Source organism: Centropristis striata, chromosome 14 (genome assembly GCF_030273125.1).
Source record: "Centropristis striata isolate RG_2023a ecotype Rhode Island chromosome 14, C.striata_1.0, whole genome shotgun sequence".
In the NCBI taxonomy this organism is placed as follows: Eukaryota; Metazoa; Chordata; class Actinopteri; order Perciformes; family Serranidae; genus Centropristis; species Centropristis striata.
The window spans coordinates 30250854-30269464 of NC_081530.1; the positions used below are offsets into that span (position 1 = coordinate 30250854).

General features: G+C 39.8%; 1 protein-coding gene across 1 annotated transcript in view; it reads left to right on the plus strand.

Annotated features, from left to right (window-relative positions):
* shisa7b (shisa family member 7) overlaps positions 1–18611 on the plus strand; it is a 58806-nt gene that overhangs the window by 14197 nt on the left and 25998 nt on the right. The window contains exons 3-4 of the mRNA XM_059349613.1: positions 12409–15528; positions 18213–18455. Of these exons, the coding sequence (XP_059205596.1) occupies positions 15104–15528; positions 18213–18455 (668 nt within the window). The 5' untranslated portion in view covers positions 12409–15103. The remainder of the gene's footprint in view (positions 1–12408; positions 15529–18212; positions 18456–18611) is intronic.

Below are 18611 nucleotides of genomic sequence, written 5' to 3' on the forward strand. Positions count from 1 at the left end.
TTTTTAACTTGCTAAGCACTTTGTAACACATGTTTTAAAGTGCTTTATAAATAAAGATTATTCTTATTATTATTTAAATAATTCTGAGGTGTCTGCACCGTGTTTTCATAGTTTCGGTACCAGAATCCGATGGCTGGTTTCCGACCCTGCGGCCACTCTGAAGGGTTGGTGTTGAGCCGTGCCAGGTTCATGATGGGAATATAAAACTGAGAGAAGTTGTGTATTGTTCCGGGCGTGTCATGATGTAACAGCAGATACTGAGTGAAGGAGGGAGTTCAGGTCAGAAGAGCTTCAGGAGGCTCCAGAGTGGAGAAGCCTCTGGAAGCTGAGTCATGAAGCCGAGCTGCTGCTAGCTCTTCCTCAACTCCAGCTCTCTGATCGATCCACAGAGCTTTAACATGAACGTTTGGAAATATAAAGACGGAGACATCACACAACACAGTCACAGGGTCAGATGATTTATGAATCGGCTTAATCGAATGAAGTGTTTTATGTCTTTCATACTGTATTTATTAGAAATCTAAACATTCTAAAGATTATTTTTTGGGGTATTTTTACGCTTTATTGAAAGTGATAGAGTGAAAGGGGGTGATAGAGGGGAAGACATGCGGCAAAGGGAGCTCAGGCCGGATTCGAACCCGGCTCCGCCGCAGCAAGGACTCAGCCTTAGTGGTAAGCGCTCTACCAGTGTGAGTGGAAATCTAAACATTCTAAATATTTTCTCAATTATGTTTTCTATAGATCAAGTTAATTAATTGACAGATACAATAACGGTTGTATCAAGCAAATATTCCATCAAATATGTTCAGCTGTTTGTGTTTAAACAACAGTTAATATGTGAGTACTGTAACTTCTTTGTTGATGTAAATAAAAAGGTGTGATGTCTGTAGGTAATGACTTGTATTGGCAAAAGTATTTTGTGTGCATTCTACTGTGGTTTTTGTAGAGTTGCAATGATTAGTTGATTAATTGTCATTCAGATAACAAGCAAAGATGCCAAAAAATGTCAGTTTTTTTATATTATCTATCAACAAAACTAATGGATAAAACAATATCAAATGTCTTTCGTAAATACTTTTACATATTGTTTAAGTTGCCATATCAAAAACCAGGAGTTGAACTATATTAATGTAACTTCACGTTCTTGCAAGTAAAGATTTGCTACTTCCAGTTTGTCAGATCTGAGGATTTGCTGTTTTTCTGCGTTTTTTATCCGAACCCCTCACCAGGAGGTTATGTTCCAGTTTGGTTTTGTCTGTCCGTCAGCAGGATTACAGACAAACTACAAGCCTAATTTTCATGAATTTGGTTGGAAGGATGCAGCTCAGAATAGAGACAGAAGTTATTTTTCACTTTCATCAACAATGTGAGACGGGGCATTTTGTTCCATTCATGTACTGTCGGAATAATGAAATATATGAGTTCCTGGTCACATTTAATGGCTCACCTGATCTATTTTCTTTGCTCCTTATTGGCAAATCCTGGAAACGGCCATCAACATGTTGTTTAAACTCACTTCACATATATTAGAAAAAAGCTGATTTTCCCAAAACAATAGTTGTAGTACTACCAAGAACAGCTCATTATGTGTCGGAGGATTTTAGTACAACTACTCCCTTAAATAGTGCTGTTATTGCTCATTTGTTTCCTTTAGTCATCGTTGTCACACAGATATTGGAAACGGCCATCAGCGTGTTGTTGTGAGCTCTGAGGGATAAAATAGAACATCATGTTTGTATCGTCACAAACTCACCAAAGTCTGAAGAACGACTGAGCTCTTCTGCTGTCATTCTCATTTTACATGATCTTTGAGTTATGAACTGTTAAATCTTCCCTTTTTTATCCACTTTTGCAACTTTTACATAGATTTGAACTCAGAAAATGAATAGCGGTTTGCTTTAAATCTGACTCCTGGTCATGTTGAGAAGCATGAACATGAACTTTATTAATGGATGATAAAATACATACAAACCCCCCGAACACATAGCAGTAGTGACCTTGTTTACCTTGTATGTGTGTGTGAAAATGAAACCTGTTGTGTAAACTGTGCGGTGACGCTTCAGCCTCCAAACATCAGATTATTACAGCAGCTGAAACAAATCGTTAGGACATTATGTAGTGAGAGTTAATGGAAGCTTGGGCCTCCTATAATACTCCTCACTCCACACTATCATCTGAAAACTAGGCTGCATTAATGGATTTTTATTTTTAAACCAGTTTTATTCCAGCACCACATGCATCACTGTGTCAGGACCAAGGGCAGTGCATTGACCTTTATGGACAGAGTTCACAGCAGCTTCGCCCCAGTCCACATTAGAATACAGAGCCATACTTTCTGCTGCCTAATGCCCTCCTGCACTGGCACATTTCCCAGCATGCTTCACAGAGGGAGGGAGATGAGAGGAAGGAGAGAAGGGTTGAGAACGGGGTTAAAGAAGAGGAAGAGGTAGAGTAAGAAGACACCGCTGAGAGGTGACAGACGGAGGCCGCGAGGATCGACAGAACAACACAACAACAAAAAGTACCAAGCAAGGGAACAAACCTCTTTTATTTTTCTTCCCTTGTGTTTCTTTTCAATGCTGCAGAGCTATTCTGAGAGAGACGCTACAGCCCACGCACTGCCAGAGAGAGAGGGAGGGAGGGAGGGAGTGAATGGATGGATGGATGGATGAGAGAGGAGCGATGGTGTGCATGTGTTACTGGGAGGAGGAGGAGGAGGAGGAGGAGGAGGAGGAGGAGGGGTGGTGGTCTGCTGCCCGTCAGGGGGCTTCATGTGTTCCTGCATGTAGCAGTGAGACAGATACAGTAAGCTGAGAGCCACATGAACAGGCTGACACTCACAGGCTGTTTAGGACCATAAAACAGTGTTTTTTAGTAAGTCTGAAGCTGTAGTATGAAACAAATACTACACAAATTGCATACTATTAACGATTAAATATTACAGTATGTAAACCAAGCCCCCAAGGAAACTGTGGAATTTTTTTTGGGCATTTTTAATGCTTTATTAGATAGAGACAGATAGAAAGGGGGAGACAGAGGGGAAGACGTTAGAAGAAGATGTTTGTTTGTTGTAGTTAAATTTTTCTCCTGTTTTTTATACTCCTACACTAAAGATATTCTCTTCTATTCTTCTATTTTATAATCTTATGGCTCCTTTAGACTTTCCAAATTTTTTGGACAGTTTTCTGACAATAAAATGAGTCATTTTGCAGGTTGTGAGATTTTTAAAAACTGCTGATGTACAGACGTTTCTTTAACAATGTGAGTGTGGGAAAAGTCTTTGGGCCCAATGGCATCACATGACGCTACTGGAAACTGTATTTCCACTGTTTTGTCGCTATGGGGCTCTTCCTTTGGTGCTTGACTGAGTCTCCTGCAACCTCTACGCAATCATTTGAGCTCCTCGTTTAACAGTGAGCCTTTAAGGCCCTGTTCAGACTGCCAGCCAAAATCTGATTTTTAGCCCATCCAGATTGGAACTGGATGGCTCTTTTGAAGTCTGAACAGTCACAAATCACATGAAATCCGATTTTTGCAGACCGGATCGAAACCACCTTCGGGAGGTAGTTTCAGATCGCATTTGGACAGATGCGTCTCAGTCTGAACCTCCAAACACTCAGATCGGTTTTGACTGTCCGTGACGTCACTCTACGTGGCACGCGTATCGCCGGAAGCGCGCAGACGAGGTGTCCACCGGCAGCTGCACCCGACCGTATCATGCGGGCCCGACGGGGGCGTCCATCCGCCTGGTTTCTCCCCTGGTGCGTCTGAGATGTTCTGCACCTCTACTGGACAGAGATAAGGCCAATATACTGAGGTGACCTGCCTCCATCATGTTTGTTGTTGTTGTTGTTGTTGTTGTTGTTGTTGTTGTTGTTGTTGTTGTCGCTGTCGCAATTATATGACGTCAGACGCCATTACGACGTCAGACGCTCTGACGCTGTTACTATAGCAACCTGTCAGATCAGTCAAATACTGTGGCCCAGTCTGAACAGAGCCATATCCGATTTGGACACTTGCTAAAAAAAAAATCTGATTTGAGTAGGAATCTGATTTGAATCAGATTCGCCTGCAGTCTGAACGCGGCCTAACTCCACCCACAAATCCTCCTTAACTTTTAGTTTCTTGGCTTTATTTGATAGACGGTTGAAGGTTGTTCCATGAGGAGATCCCGCTGTAGAAATATGAGTTTCCTGCTGTTGTGTTTTTGACGTTGTTGTGTTTGCAGGACGTGATGCTTGGTGTTGTGTTGCAGTTATGTTGGGTTGTCGATAGCTGATGTATTCTGGAGCTCTTTAGTGAATTCTATCAAAGATTTGGTTCAGTTTTGGTTGTTTAACTCGGTCTTCAACAAGTAATTAAAAGAAGACTGATAAAGAGGCAAAAAATAATGATCTTAGCACAAAGTTTACTCTGAATTAGTCCGAGTTATAAACAAACCGTCTCTGCACCAAACCGTACGTGTTTGTTCCACAACAGAGTGCGTTCACACAGCCTGAGTCAGCCGTAACCCGGGGTGATGGCTCCATATGTGCTCCTGAACTATACGTTGTCAGGTTGCCTCTAAATGAAGCACGGCATGGCAGCGAGCCGACAGACTGCCATCACATCTCTCAATGTTTGAATCACTCAGGGAAGCATTACTCATGTTCAGGTTTTGTAACACGCTGCTTAAAATAACTGCGTTTTTAAAGTCGGTTTTCTTTGGGATTACTGTGAATTACTGTAAATCAGAACGGATGTGGAGTGAGTATCTTTAGTATTTTATTTTAATCTGTTATATTTAAAATTCACTGCCTCCACTCTCTTAAATTAATGCTTTTCTTTGTCCTGTATTAAAGTTAACTGGATGTCTTTAGGTTTTGGACTGATATTGAGACAAAACAAGACGTTTGAAGACTGGAGTATTGTGATTGGCATATTTTGATATTTTCTGGCTTTTTATTGACTCAATGATTAAATATCTAATCCAGGAAATAGTCTGCAGATTCATTAATGATGAATATAATTGTTAATTGGCAGCTTCATCCCAGTATCGGCTCATTGTTTTATCATAAAGGTCGACTAACTGCAAAATAAGAGTACATTATGAAACATTTGTTACAATATTCAGATATTTTGTATTAATACTGCACTGAAAAAATACTATGCATTAAAAAATATAACATAATATGTTAAAAATATGCTGTATATAACATAATATAGAATTATGAATGCGTTAATATCACTTGCTGGTAACACTGGAGCTGATTTTAATGACTTTTTGTAGTTTATTTGTTTTTATCTTATTGTATAACAATACATTATCATGTATTTGTTGATTACATTTTGCATTATTAACCTGAAACTACAAAGTAACTGAAGTAATCACATAGTAATTGGTGGAAAAAGTGCAATATTTCCTCTAAATCGTAAAGTAGAAGTAAAAAAAAAATGCACGTAAAGTACATCACAACTGCATCTAAATACAGGACAGATATATGTAAATATAGCCTCATTCTGACCTGTCAGCTAAATTAAAACAAGGAATTATTAGTGTTAATCGGTCTGATCTGACTGAGCGGTTGAGGCGTTGTTTGTTGTTGTTGATGAATCATGATAATGCATATGTGATTTTATGGAGAAGTGTTTTCTTTGTGTGAAGTTGGACGCCCTCTTCGCTGTAGAACTGGATCACATCAGTGGAGCTCACACTGTAGAGGAGCTCGGTGTTCTGGCAGATCCTGCTGGCAGGGAGGCGGAGCAGCAGGCATATGGGCAGCACGACAAATCCATACATGTGTGAAGCACACACAGCGAGACAAATGGCCGAGCTCAGCGGGACGACGAGGAGCAGAGAGGCTTTATGCAGCCACACGGGCGAGGAAAAGGTTCAGGCATGTAGAGGCAGACAGGAGGACATGGGTATTAAAGTGGCTGCAGGACATAATAATAAAGGTATTAATTCTTTCTTAGTGTGTGGGATTATTAACCCTCTGAACCCCAAACCTGCCTGCAGCTTTAACAAGTGTGTTTTCTTTTAAAAAATCACCAAAAATACACCGTTTATCATAGAAGGAAACTGTAAAAACAAGCAATATTGTCTGAGTTTTAACCTTTCACTGGTCCTTGAATGCATCATATGTTATGAACGTTTCCATGAGAAAAAGTGACCAAAATGAAGCTTAAAATTTTGATATTTCTGTCGGAATCACTTTATTATATGTGTCATTTAAAACGTGTCCAAAAGTAAAGCGTTGAAACATATGTTTTCTTTAACATATCACCAAAAATACACAGTTTATCATAGAACAAACCTGTAAAAACAGGCATTATCTGCAGAATTTTAACTTTCCGATGGTCCTTGAATGGATGATAGATTACGAAAAGGTTTGGTTCTAAATAGTGACCAAAACTTAAGCTTAAAATGTTGATATTTCTGCCAGAATCTCTTTATTCTACATTCTACATCTGTCATTTAAAAATAATGCATTTGCACTAACCATATCATGTTAAAAACATTAAATTCTGCTCCTCAGAGACACTGTGAAGACATGATTGATTCTGCTGAGACCAACAATCAAATATTCACTGAAAATCTGTTTACACAGAGCTGAGAGGAGAGGACAGGAGAGGCTGTTTACACAGAGCTGAGAGGAGCGGACAGGAGAGGCTGTTTACACAGAGCTGAGAGGAGAGGACAGGAGAGGCTGTTTACACAGAGCTGAGAGGAGAGGACAGGAGAGGTTGGAAACATACAAATAGTTCGATTTGTCAATTTTTTCCCAACATCCATGACACTTGTGGGCACCTGGAAATGTGTTGTATACATACATTTTATTCAAATTAAAAAAAAAAAAATTATCAGAGAAATTCAACAATTTATGACATCTTAGCCGTGTTATTCTGCACAAAAGACATTTTTTGAGTTGTTCCTATGTCTAGCCATGCTTGTGCTGATTCCATAGAGCTGCAGGAATTTTATGTTTGATATATATTTTATATATTGCTATGAAATACAAGGACACAGTGAGTAAAATGAAACCGTTTGCTGCTCGGAGGGTTAAAGGGGACGTGGAAGGAAATGTCTTGTAAAAACGCTACAAGGACACATAAACAGTAGTTTCCATTTTATTTGCTTTTGTTGTGTTCTACTCACTTTGACCCACATGCACAGACAGGAATATCCTTTTAATAACACACAGCCATAATTAAATGAAAATCCCATTACTGTGACTTCCCGGAGCACGGTGTTATCTTTAGGTTACCTCGCTGTAGAAACAAAACCGGCCAATAAACCTGCCAGCCTCGGCCCCTCACTTCCTGTTTTAGCAGCAGATAACATCAGATAGAAGACGAGGAATGCACTCAGAATGCAGCTTTAAATATATTCATTTCAAGCTGCACTGTTCTTAATTTGCATGAGCAGTGTGTCCTTTTATTGGCTGTTAAATTAAAACTTTAAGTCTTTAATTTGAAGCACCCGGACACGTCTGCGTTTGTGTGTTTGCGTGCACGCTTATCGGATTATCTTTATTTATTTTCATTGAGTGGATGCACTCGTTGCCTGGAAAGCCAGTGGAAGTTCAGCTGTTTGTCAGCGGGGGCTTCTTAATTACGACATCTGAGGAAGCGGGTCGGAAAAGCCTCGGAGGGTCGAGACACGCTGATGTGGAGCCGTGCTGTCAGGGACCGGGCTATTTAGGTTAGACTGTGATTCAGGAAATAGTTCCCGTCAACTCCTCGACCCTGGAATCAGAACGTCCTGTTCTCCTCCTGCTGCAGGAGAGGAGAAGCCCTCTCTCTTGTTTTTTCTCTTCCTTTGTCTCCTTTTATCATCTCATGTTTGTGTTTGATGCTTCTGTCGGCTGCAGCTGATCATCTCATTTTTTTTAATCATTTTATTCAGGCTTTCATCATGTTGGCCGTTAATAATGATCATCATCATGATGAAGGATCTACCCTGAACACAAAAACAGTCTAAATAATCTGAAATTAACATTCAGGGTTTACTGGAAAACCTGGAAAAGTCATGAAATTTGACAATCTCATTTACCAGGCATGGATTTTCTTGCATCTAATGGAATTATTTGTCTCAATAATCTTCTCTGAATAACTTTTTGGCAAAATGTTATACAGTAAACTGTAAATTTCATATTAAATTGCTGGAAATTCTTGAAGAATTTTCTCCGTTTTTGGATTTTAACATGACTGTGCTGTGGAGGCATTTGATAAAAATGTTTTCTTTACAAATTCAAGCCAACACAGGAGGAGTAATTGATGCACAAATGGTCATTTTGTGGCTGAAATATTCATTTAATTTCCCATTTAAAAAAACCCCAAACCAAACAAAAACAAAAATGTGTTTACGCCTTTTTGTGACACCTTTTATTTTATCAGGAATGTGTTACATTTTTTGATTGATAAATGTCCGTCTGTGTTTATCACACGATGCCAGAGTTAACAGTTCCAAAGAGATTATTACACTTGAATGAAATGATGCGAAATATTTGCAATTATCTTGTTTCATCTTCTTGATAAATAACTGTCAGTTAATAAAGTTAATTATCTGTTAAAGATGACTATAGTTTTTGTACTAAACAGTAGTCCTGTCACGATAATTATAATCTGGATTTATCTTGTTTCCTGCAGGTTTTTTTACTAAATAATGTCAGCATGACATCTGACAACTGATTATGATAAGCCCAATGAACAGAAATACATCATCATTTCTGCTCTGTTTTTAATATTTTTTTCACATTGTATGAAGATCCTGAGGATTAAAAGTTCATTGCTCTTTGAAAAAGTACTTTAAATATGTTTTCAACAATATTTTTTATCAAATGAAATTTCACAAACATTTCACACATATAAACAGATTACAGTTCCACTATCATTAAAGAGAAATAAACGTTACACATTTTCCTGCACCTGATGATAATCATAATAATAATGATAATAATTTAAACAAGAAAAGTAATTCAATAGACTTAAAAAAAAAAAGTTTTCTTGTTTATAATCCTATTTTATTACCATTATATAAGCGGCATAATATTTTTATTGCAATCATTTCTGCTCTGTTCTTTATTTATTGAGGATATTTTAATATTTTTTCACATTCATGTGTGAATATTCATAAGAGTTAAAATTACATTGCTCTTTGAGTGTACTTGCATACTTTTTTTCAACAATATTTTTATCAAATGGAATTTTACATACATTTAACACATATAAACAGATTACAGTTCCACAATCATTGAATAGAAATAATCATAACACATTTCCCTGCACGTGACCTACTAAAAAACAATAAAATAATTAAATATTAAAAATAAAATAATAATAATAATAATAATTAAATTATAATGATTGATGTCCTGATGTTCTAGAAACTCTCACAAAGGTTTCGAGTGTACTTCCATTATAATCCTATTTTATTATCACTATATCGGGCATATATTGTTTCTAAAAATCTCAATAATTTCTGGGCCAATATGAAGACAAAGGACAAAAGGACACAGCAGGAGAGAGTCATTATACAAATGACAGTACAGTAATCCATACTTATACTTACGTATGTGTATATGTAAGTAATCCATACGTATATGTGTATATATGTGAAATTAGAGTAAGAAAACATCAATATTTGGGCTGTGAGATTTTTCCCTGACAGCAGAGTTATACTGGTCCCCTCTAGGCCTCATTCTGTAAACAGAGCACACACACACACACACACACACACACACACACACACACACATCTGCTCTCTCTTTCCTCTGTCCTTCTGTCAGATGAGTCCATATGGCAGCTGTCATGTCGCCTGCTCTCTTTTTATCAAAGTCAGATCACGGCTGCTCCCATCTCCTCTGTCAGCTGATGTTTTATATATATGACTCTCCTCTCAGTGTGTGTGTGTGTGTGTGTGATGCAGGAGCTCGTATATGTGCTATACGTCCCTCAGCTAGAGCAGAATTTCAGGTTTAATCAAGCATTAAAGAAGCTGTGCTGAAATCTGCTCAAGGCAGAAGTATTATATAAATTTACCCCGACCTCCGAGCCCAAATCACACACTTCCTCTGTGCATTTCCTTCATATTTCGGCCTTTGTGTGTGTGTGTGTGTGTTTGCGTACTTCTCGACACAAGAAGTGACCCAGCTAAATGTTCTTGAGCAGCATTAAATCGTTGTCCTCATTCATCGGTCTGAGATTGTGGAGTAGAAGCTCTGAGAGCAGCTGCAGCAGCAGAGTGAGTGAGTGAAGGCTGTGAGGTTTAATGATGTCATATTTCAGGACGTGTGGAGTTAAATGTGTCCACGCTGTCGTGTCTAGCTGCCATTTTGGGGTCCAAAACTGCATCAAACACAGTAGAATTAGGTTTTTATTCAGTATTGCAACTTAAAATATGTCTTAAAGATTGACTCAGTCCCGGAGAAGAATCCTATTAGAGTGGAAATCAGCACATCCACCCAAAGTCTCTTCCTGGATGAAGGACCTGATTCTATTCCTTAAGTTGGAAAAGATAAAATATTGCATTAGAGGGTCGAACCAAAAATTCTATGAAGCATGGGCTCCTCTATTATCTTATTTTGAGAAACTTACAGCCCTCCCACAAGATTAAAAATTAAAAGAAGGCAAATAGCCTATTTGTAATGTCTTGATGTCCACTTTTTTTTTTTTTTTGTATGTATGTGTATGTATATGTATATATGTGTATATATATATATATGTGTGTATATGTATGTGTGTATGTATGTATGTATATGTATGTGTGTATGTATGTATGTATATATATGTATATATATATTTTTTTTTTCATTTAAGGTTAACTTTATTTAGATAGATCTATTTTGTATTACAATATTATTTTAACCTTGTATATATTTTCACGCCTGTAACTTTTTTTTTTTTTTTCGTATAACATTTGAGGTGTACTTCTCACTCACGAGTGTATTTTCATTATTTATTTTTTTTAAAATGTATTTTCCGTATTGACAGCACGATGGGGATGGGTGGGGGGGAAGAAAATAAGAAAAATTATGTATGTTGAATATCTGTGATTAATACTCATTTCTTCAAATAAAAACATGTTTTAAAAAAAAGATTGACTCAGTTAAGATTCCCTTTAGTCCAACAACGGGGAAATTCAAACTGTAACCTATCAGTGAACACACCATGCTCAGGAGCAGTAGGCAGCACATGGGGGGGTTAGGTGCCTTGCTCAAGGGCACTTCAGTCCTTTACCTGTCAATCCTGGGACTCGAACTGGCGAGGTGCTTCAGTTGTGCTGTGACGTTCTGTCTCGGGTGTCTGTGTCCTCTTTTCGTGGCGCGACTTTATTACTTAAGAATTTTCTTTTCACTGTGTGAAAAAATGAATGTGTGGCGTGAGAATGTGCAAAAAGTGTTGGTCAGTTTGTGACAGTTGGCAGCTCTGCTCTGTATTCTCTGGACTGAATGAGCTGAGAATTCCTCACAGCTCCAATTTCCCAGTGCAAATTGCATTTCTCACTCCGTAAACTGGTCTTACAGTTTGTTGTCATTGATTGGAAACAGTCACATGAAAGGCTTCAAGTGCAGCTAACACCATGATATTAATGTGTGTGTTAGTTTTAAAAGCTGCAGTTATACAACAACTAAACTGTGTGTGAGTAAGAGTGTCCTTACCAGTGGTGGAATGTTACTAAGTACATTTACTTAAGTACAATTTTGAGGTACTTTACTTGAGTATTTCTATTTTAAGTAACTTTATACTTCTCCTCCACTACACTTTGAGGCAAATATTGTACTTTTTATTCCACTATATTTCAGCTTTAGTTACTTTTCAGGTCGAGATTAAACATAAAAAACATAATATTTTTAAAATGACTACGCATTTTTATGAATTAAACCACTTTAAAGTACATTAAGTAGTTAAATTAGCCCTACCTTGACAACAGTTAATTAAAGCTTACATAAATGCATCAAAAATAATAATACAATAATATATTTGGACAATCTGAGTGGGTCCATTCTGCATAGCGAATACTTTTACTTTTGATACTTTAAGCACATTTTGATGCTGATACTTGTACTTTTACTTTTGATACTTTAAGTACATTTTGATGCTGATACTTGTACTTTTACTTCAGTCAGTTTTGAATGCAGGACTTTTACTTGTAGTGGAGTAATTCTGCAGTGTGTTATTAGTACTTTTAACCTATATAAGGGAACTTCGAAAGAAGTTTTGACAGTACAGAACTGTTAAACCTCTTTTTGTTTGGGAAAATATGGATAAAAAAACCCAGTGAGTGAAGTTTAATGGAGTAGAAAAAAACAGTGATTTCTAGAATATCTGCACACACACACACAGAATGAGCTGTTTCCTCCTCAACAAACAAAATATCTACCAGACTGAATGCATCCTGATGCATGCTGTGTTCTTGTCTTTCAGTGTGGAAACTGGTGAACACGTGGATGCAAACCTGTGAGAGAGAAAGAGAGACCTGCAGAAAACAGAGCTGGAAGCCACTTTGGATGTGGACTGGACCGTCCCTGCACCACATGGAGGTCTCCTGGGGGATTCTCTCGGCTGTTTTTTAAAGCCGAGGCTCCTCACTAACTGTCCCCGCTCCTTTTTCACACTGTTTTTACTTCTTGTCGGGACTCTGAGGCTGAAGAACCCGCCTCGTCTGCTGTTTTGTTCTAAGCAAGACCAAAACCAGGTGCCAAACTGACTGTGTCAAGAAGAAGAAGCAAAAAAATCTTTGAAACTAGCCATCACCAAATCACAAGAAGAGTTAATTTAAGCTTTGAGAAACCTGATTAAGTAACAAAAGGACATCTTTATTTAGTTCCCCTGTCCACCCACCACCACATTAACACACCCTGCCATCCTCCCATTAAAGTCTCATTTAATCTCTTATATTTTAACAAACTTTATATCCGTTGTCTTCGCTCCGTGTTTGCATCGCTGCCGCTCTTAAAGCTGAGAGACGCTGATCAGTGCATTATTGGTTCAAAGTGCTTTATAAACAGATCCTCCAGCTTGTAGTTGTGTGCTGCAGGAGAGGCGGCGTGGCGAGCAGCGATAACCGTGCCGTGGCGCCGTCTGAGCATTTTAAGTCTTTGGCGGGACGGCGTTTGACTGACGGGCAACACGAGCCGCGTCTAACCTGATAAATATAGACTCCACCGCTGCTGCTGCTGCTGCTGCTGCTGCTGCTGCTGCTATCTCTAAGGCTTGGAGATATTTTAACCACGTCTCAGTCTGCGCTGTGAAACACTGTTAACACTTTGCCTATCTCCTTCTTCCAGTTGCTTACACGAGAGACGCCTCTCGCTCTTTTCTTCGTCTTGTTTCTTCCACGTGTGGCGCTCGATTTACACCGAACAAACCTGAAACAGCCCCTTTATCTAATCCCAGTGACCTCTTTTTTGCATTCTTCCTTTTAAAAAAAACAAAACAGAAAACAAACATGCAATTTAAAACCTTTCACTGTATTTACATTTGTTGTGGGAGTTTGTAACCTAAAGCCATACTGAACACCAGCCATACAAATTCTCATTTACAACAAAAACACCCGAAAATGTTTCAGATTTCTTCCGCGGAGTGATCTTCAGACACATCGGTGCACATTCAGGGAGTCGATGAAGAAACTCGTGAGAAGAACCCTAAATTTCCTACGTTTCGGATGAGAGAAACGGCTTGTTTTTTCTGTTGTTTTTTTTAATACACGTGTCTTAACGAGATCGTAGTAAATCTGTGAGCCGCGGTGTCGAGCGTGGCGGTGATTGTGGCCGTGTCGAGTTCCCGCGTCGTCGTGCTCCTCTGCGTTGACGGATGAATCCGGACATTTTCATGTCTGTTCTGTGGGCAGAACCTCGCTGCCCTGCTAGAACCGGGCCCAAGCCCTCCTTCGTTCTCTTCTGTTGGGCCAAGCTAAACTCAGAGCAAAGACACTCACACAAGGGCATCGAACGCACATAGATCCTCCTCTTTTTTTTTTTTTTTTTAAACCTTTTTCCTTAATTTCGTCACCAGTTTCTCGCTTCGTGAATGCCTTGACATGCTCATTTACTGACCTGTCCTCTAGACGCTTTTCTTAAACATTTGATGCTGCTTATTGTTCATTTAGCAGCTTTATAAGTCAAACTACCGTCTAAATTCACTGTTCTGCTACATTTTAAACCAAAATTTCAAGCATATTGACCTTTACTGACTCTCTTCCTCTTGAACGTTTAACTGGAAGAGTTTGTTTATTGGCAGATTGTGAGCCTGGTGTAAAAGAATTAAGCCACAGCTTGTGCCAAATTCAGACCGACTTCCTCTCGGCTTGTTTGCTGAACAAAGCCGAGCTCTCTAAAGCTGCCAGCGCTGCTGTTTACAGATACAGAGCTTCGAGATTTCATTTTAAAAAGTATTATTTCTCCATGTATGATTTTACATAACCACGCAGGACAACAGAAGTGCCAAACAAAACAAAACAAGAATCCACCCGACAAGTTTACATACTGCGCTAAATGTTTACAGACTACATTTTTCCATTGCAGTTTCTTACGTGAATCGTAACTTTCGTGCCATAAACGACTCCCAGAAAACTCTTCAGTCGGAGGTGTATAAGACTCCTGTTGTGGGGGGGTCGTTCTGTTAAAAAGAGTTTACAGTTTTCTCTTTTTGTTTACAGAAAATGTAAAAAAGAAAACAAATAGATTACTGCCTGTTTTGATGAATTCTGGCCCAGAGACTGTAAAACCGTCAGACCAAATTTAAAATATCCGACCACCGCTGCCATAAAACAACATTACTTATAATCGGTTATAATTTCAGAACTACAGCCATTTCACAGGCAGTTCGTACAGGGCCTAAAAACTCTGAAAGACCTCAATGTTTACAAAAGCTGCTTAACGGAAGGATTTGTATACAGAGAGAAATGTTTACACGAAGCTGAAGGAGTGATATGCCAAACACTTTCATGAGACATCGCCTGAACTGAGTGAACTACCGAGAAACTTTAAGCTTTGCTCCACAAGTTCATCAGACTTTTCATATAAAACCTTTTTATAAATCAAGGACGCTCGTTATTCACACCCGGAGCTTCGTGGGTGAATTCATTTTAACGGCGGCTCAAGAACTTTGTGATAAAACAATGAAACCGACGAGCTCCAGAGGGATGTTCTGCTTGTCCCTCGCCCTCCTGCTGTCCTCCTGCCTCGCCGCCTCCACGGTCTCCATCACCACGGAGCGGCGTGCCGTCGATGGCGACACCAGGACTCTGACCGGCGCCGGTGGCGGGAGCTCTGCCGCAGCAGCCGGTAAAAGGAGCACAACATTGTTCCGGCTGACTGGGTACAAACCGCCACTGCCGCCGCTCCCCGCCGGGCCCAAGGTGGCGCCCAAAGCGGCCGAGGTGGAGGACGGAGACGATCCGCCGGCCGTGGCCGAGCTCCCACCGAAGCCCCTCCCTCAGACCATGTTGCCAAGGAACATGACGGCCGACGCCCTGAAGCCTCCGCTGGGCGCGGCGCAGGTGGCTCCGCCTCCCAGACAGCTGGTGGACGTGGACGTGTGCAGGTACAGACACTTCCTGTTGTCTTTTTGTGAGGTTCATTTTGAATATTTTTAGGTCAGATTTAATATGTAGATGTAGATGTGGAAATTTAGTTGTCACAGCAGCTCAAGATACAGACGCATAGATATAAAAAAAAGTCTTTAGGAACTGTATTCAATTGGTCAACTTATAATTGAAAAGAAAATGGAGAAATGTGTTGATGGAACGAGACTAATGTTGGCGTTGATGTAAATTTCCCCAGTCTTGATCTAATTTTTCCCATTTTTCTGACATTGGCATGAATGCAATACCAATGCTTCCTCTCTTGCAATATTAATGAAAGTGAAAATGAGATGTCTGTATTTGCTCCGTGATTCAGATCTGCTCCAAAGTTTAATGGGTTCTTCCTTGAACCATGCTTTCGTCTCCCACCAAGTTTCATGAAAATGGAGCAATCAGTTTGTTTGTAAATCAGCTGACAAACAGACAAACTGCATCAAATCATGACCCTGATGGAGGTCTTTAGAGAGACTCTAGTATTAAAGTGGAAACTGACTTCTTACCACCAGTCCCTCAGACTTTCTGATTAATGTTGGTGCAGCTTCTGCAAAAACAATCCGATCATTTAGCTTTCAGTTTCCACTCGAATCTCCAAACAACACAGCCACACTGCACTTATTTTCTGTCCGTTGATTAAAATGAAAACAAGTAGATTGATCCAGTCAGTCTGATGATAGCTGCTGGTATTCTGAGTTTCTTCAGTGTTCAAGTCATGGTTTATGACTTGCACCATATGGCCCAAATCTTCATCTCATATCTTGATGACTTCATAATGATAAATTATTGCAAAAACAACAGGCACACTGCAGGTATCTGCCGAACGTTGGTGTCGGCCTATTAGCAGTTAAGACGTCGTTCAGTGATGCTTCACAGATGTTTATCTGATGTGTCACTTTATTGTTATGCTGGTTTAATGTTGTGTTGGTTGTTGGCAGGCAGACTGGTAATAAACAGCCCTTTAAACAGCTCAATTATTGCTTTAAAATGAAGATTTCTTTGTTTCCCGGCACAACACTAACAAAAAACATCTGCATTGTCCAAATTGTCAGTGCATCCCTACAAAGAACTCGTCTAGTAACAGTTAGTAATAAAACCTGTGGAGGATCAGAGTCCTCTCACAGCAGAAACAGCCTCTGGAAGCAGAGGGACATAAAATCCAGGTGAAAACCAGCTCGAATCAAAGCCCCCACCCCCCCGAAGAACGACTAGCTGGTTAAAACCCAGAATTGACGAGCCTCAGGTGAGCTGTAACAAGTCGTCTACGGCTCCCAGCAGAGAGGCTGCGTCTCCTTTACAGCTCAGCTCTGCCTCCATCTGCGTTCATCACTGGAAACCATAAAAAAACAACACACACACAAAAAAAAAAACATGATTCTTTTCCTCCTGCAGCAGCTCTGATCTCCATCTCACTGGAGCTTATATTTCTGCACTGAGAGGCGTCTCGCTGTTTCTAGGCAACATGTAATCAGCTCTAAATCAGTTCACACACACACACACACACACACACACACAGAGCAGCTACGCTCCAACAGTAATAACAGAGAAACAGATTAGAAAATTGCATAAAGATCGTCACTTGTGTTCGTCTAAACTTGATGTTTTATTTAACGTCTCCGTCTGAGAGATGACGTCATCGCTCTGATGCTCAGTAACACATATCAGCCTTTCCTCTGTGTTTAAATGTTGGATGCAGAGCTTTCTATAAGATCAAACACACAAGGTTGGACTCACCTGCAGCCAGCTATGTTATTATTTTTGATTCTAATGAAATAGTTTTGATTAAGAAGTTGCCATTCACTACAGCGTGCACATTTTCACGCCTCTCCTCCGCTTCAAAACAATGGTGATGGAGAAAAATGCCTGTCTGTCTGTGTCGGCTCCCTGTGTGTGTCAGAATTGCTGTGTGTTGTGAATCGTGAATTATGTGCATAATCTGTACAGTGTCAGTATAAATACACATTTTTTTACACCATCTGTGCATCTGCAGCCTCAACAGGAAGCAGCAGAACATACAAATACCCTCACACACACATGCAAAGACGGTGAATTAAAGTGTTATGAGTGTGTTTAATTCGCTGTGTGTCTGATCCACCAACCCAGCAGATATATTTAATGAGAAATCTTATTTTGAAACATATCGCCTCTTGTTCCCACAGTCTACTGCCACTGAAATAGTGCATCACACAGAGGCTTCAAAGTAAAGTTCATCTTTATGGATTAAATTGTTTGTTTGAATTTCTTGTGTTTTGGATTCATGCATCAGTTATAAAGAGCACAAGTTTAACGTCTTTAGCACAGACAAGTGTACGAACGTCACTGTTAACAACAAGCATATCCGTATGCATCACTTCCTGTCATTAAACACATGTAGTTTTCAAAATAAGAGCATGTTGAATCCACAAAATGTACAAGAAGTCTGTCAAAACATGCCTTTAATAAAACATACAAAAAGACTTGATCTCCTTTACAATAATTTCCTACATGTTTACAATCATCAGTGATTAAGATCAGTGTGCAAGAGGACACAAATTTTGGCTTTTACTGCCATAAATGTATCTGGGTTTGGACCAGGTTTCAGGGTCTTGAATGAGTCCTACATGGGACAGAAACACGGACTAACATTGATCTTTCCCTCTCTGCTCCTCAGGGGTTACTACGACGTGATGGGGCACTTTGACAGCACGTTCAACTGCTCCAAGGGCAGCTACATCTACTGCTGCGGCACCTGCCACTACCGCTTCTGCTGCGAGCACCAGAGGAGCCGGCTGGACCAGGACTCCTGCAACAACTACAACTCCCCCGTGTGGGCCGACCCGCAGGTCCCCGTCACCGTCAACACGGGCAACAAGCCCGACCCGGACTTCGAGACGCTGCAGCAGCAGAGCAGCAGGTCAGAGTCCTGGAAACAGTCATTAAACACTCTTTAAGGACGATATTCTGTCTCTATCTTGTAAACAGAATCAAGAAAATAACTTTTTTTTATTGCTCCATTTTAGTTAAGGTTAGGGGTGTGCCATATCGCATCGATCACGGTTATACCGGGATA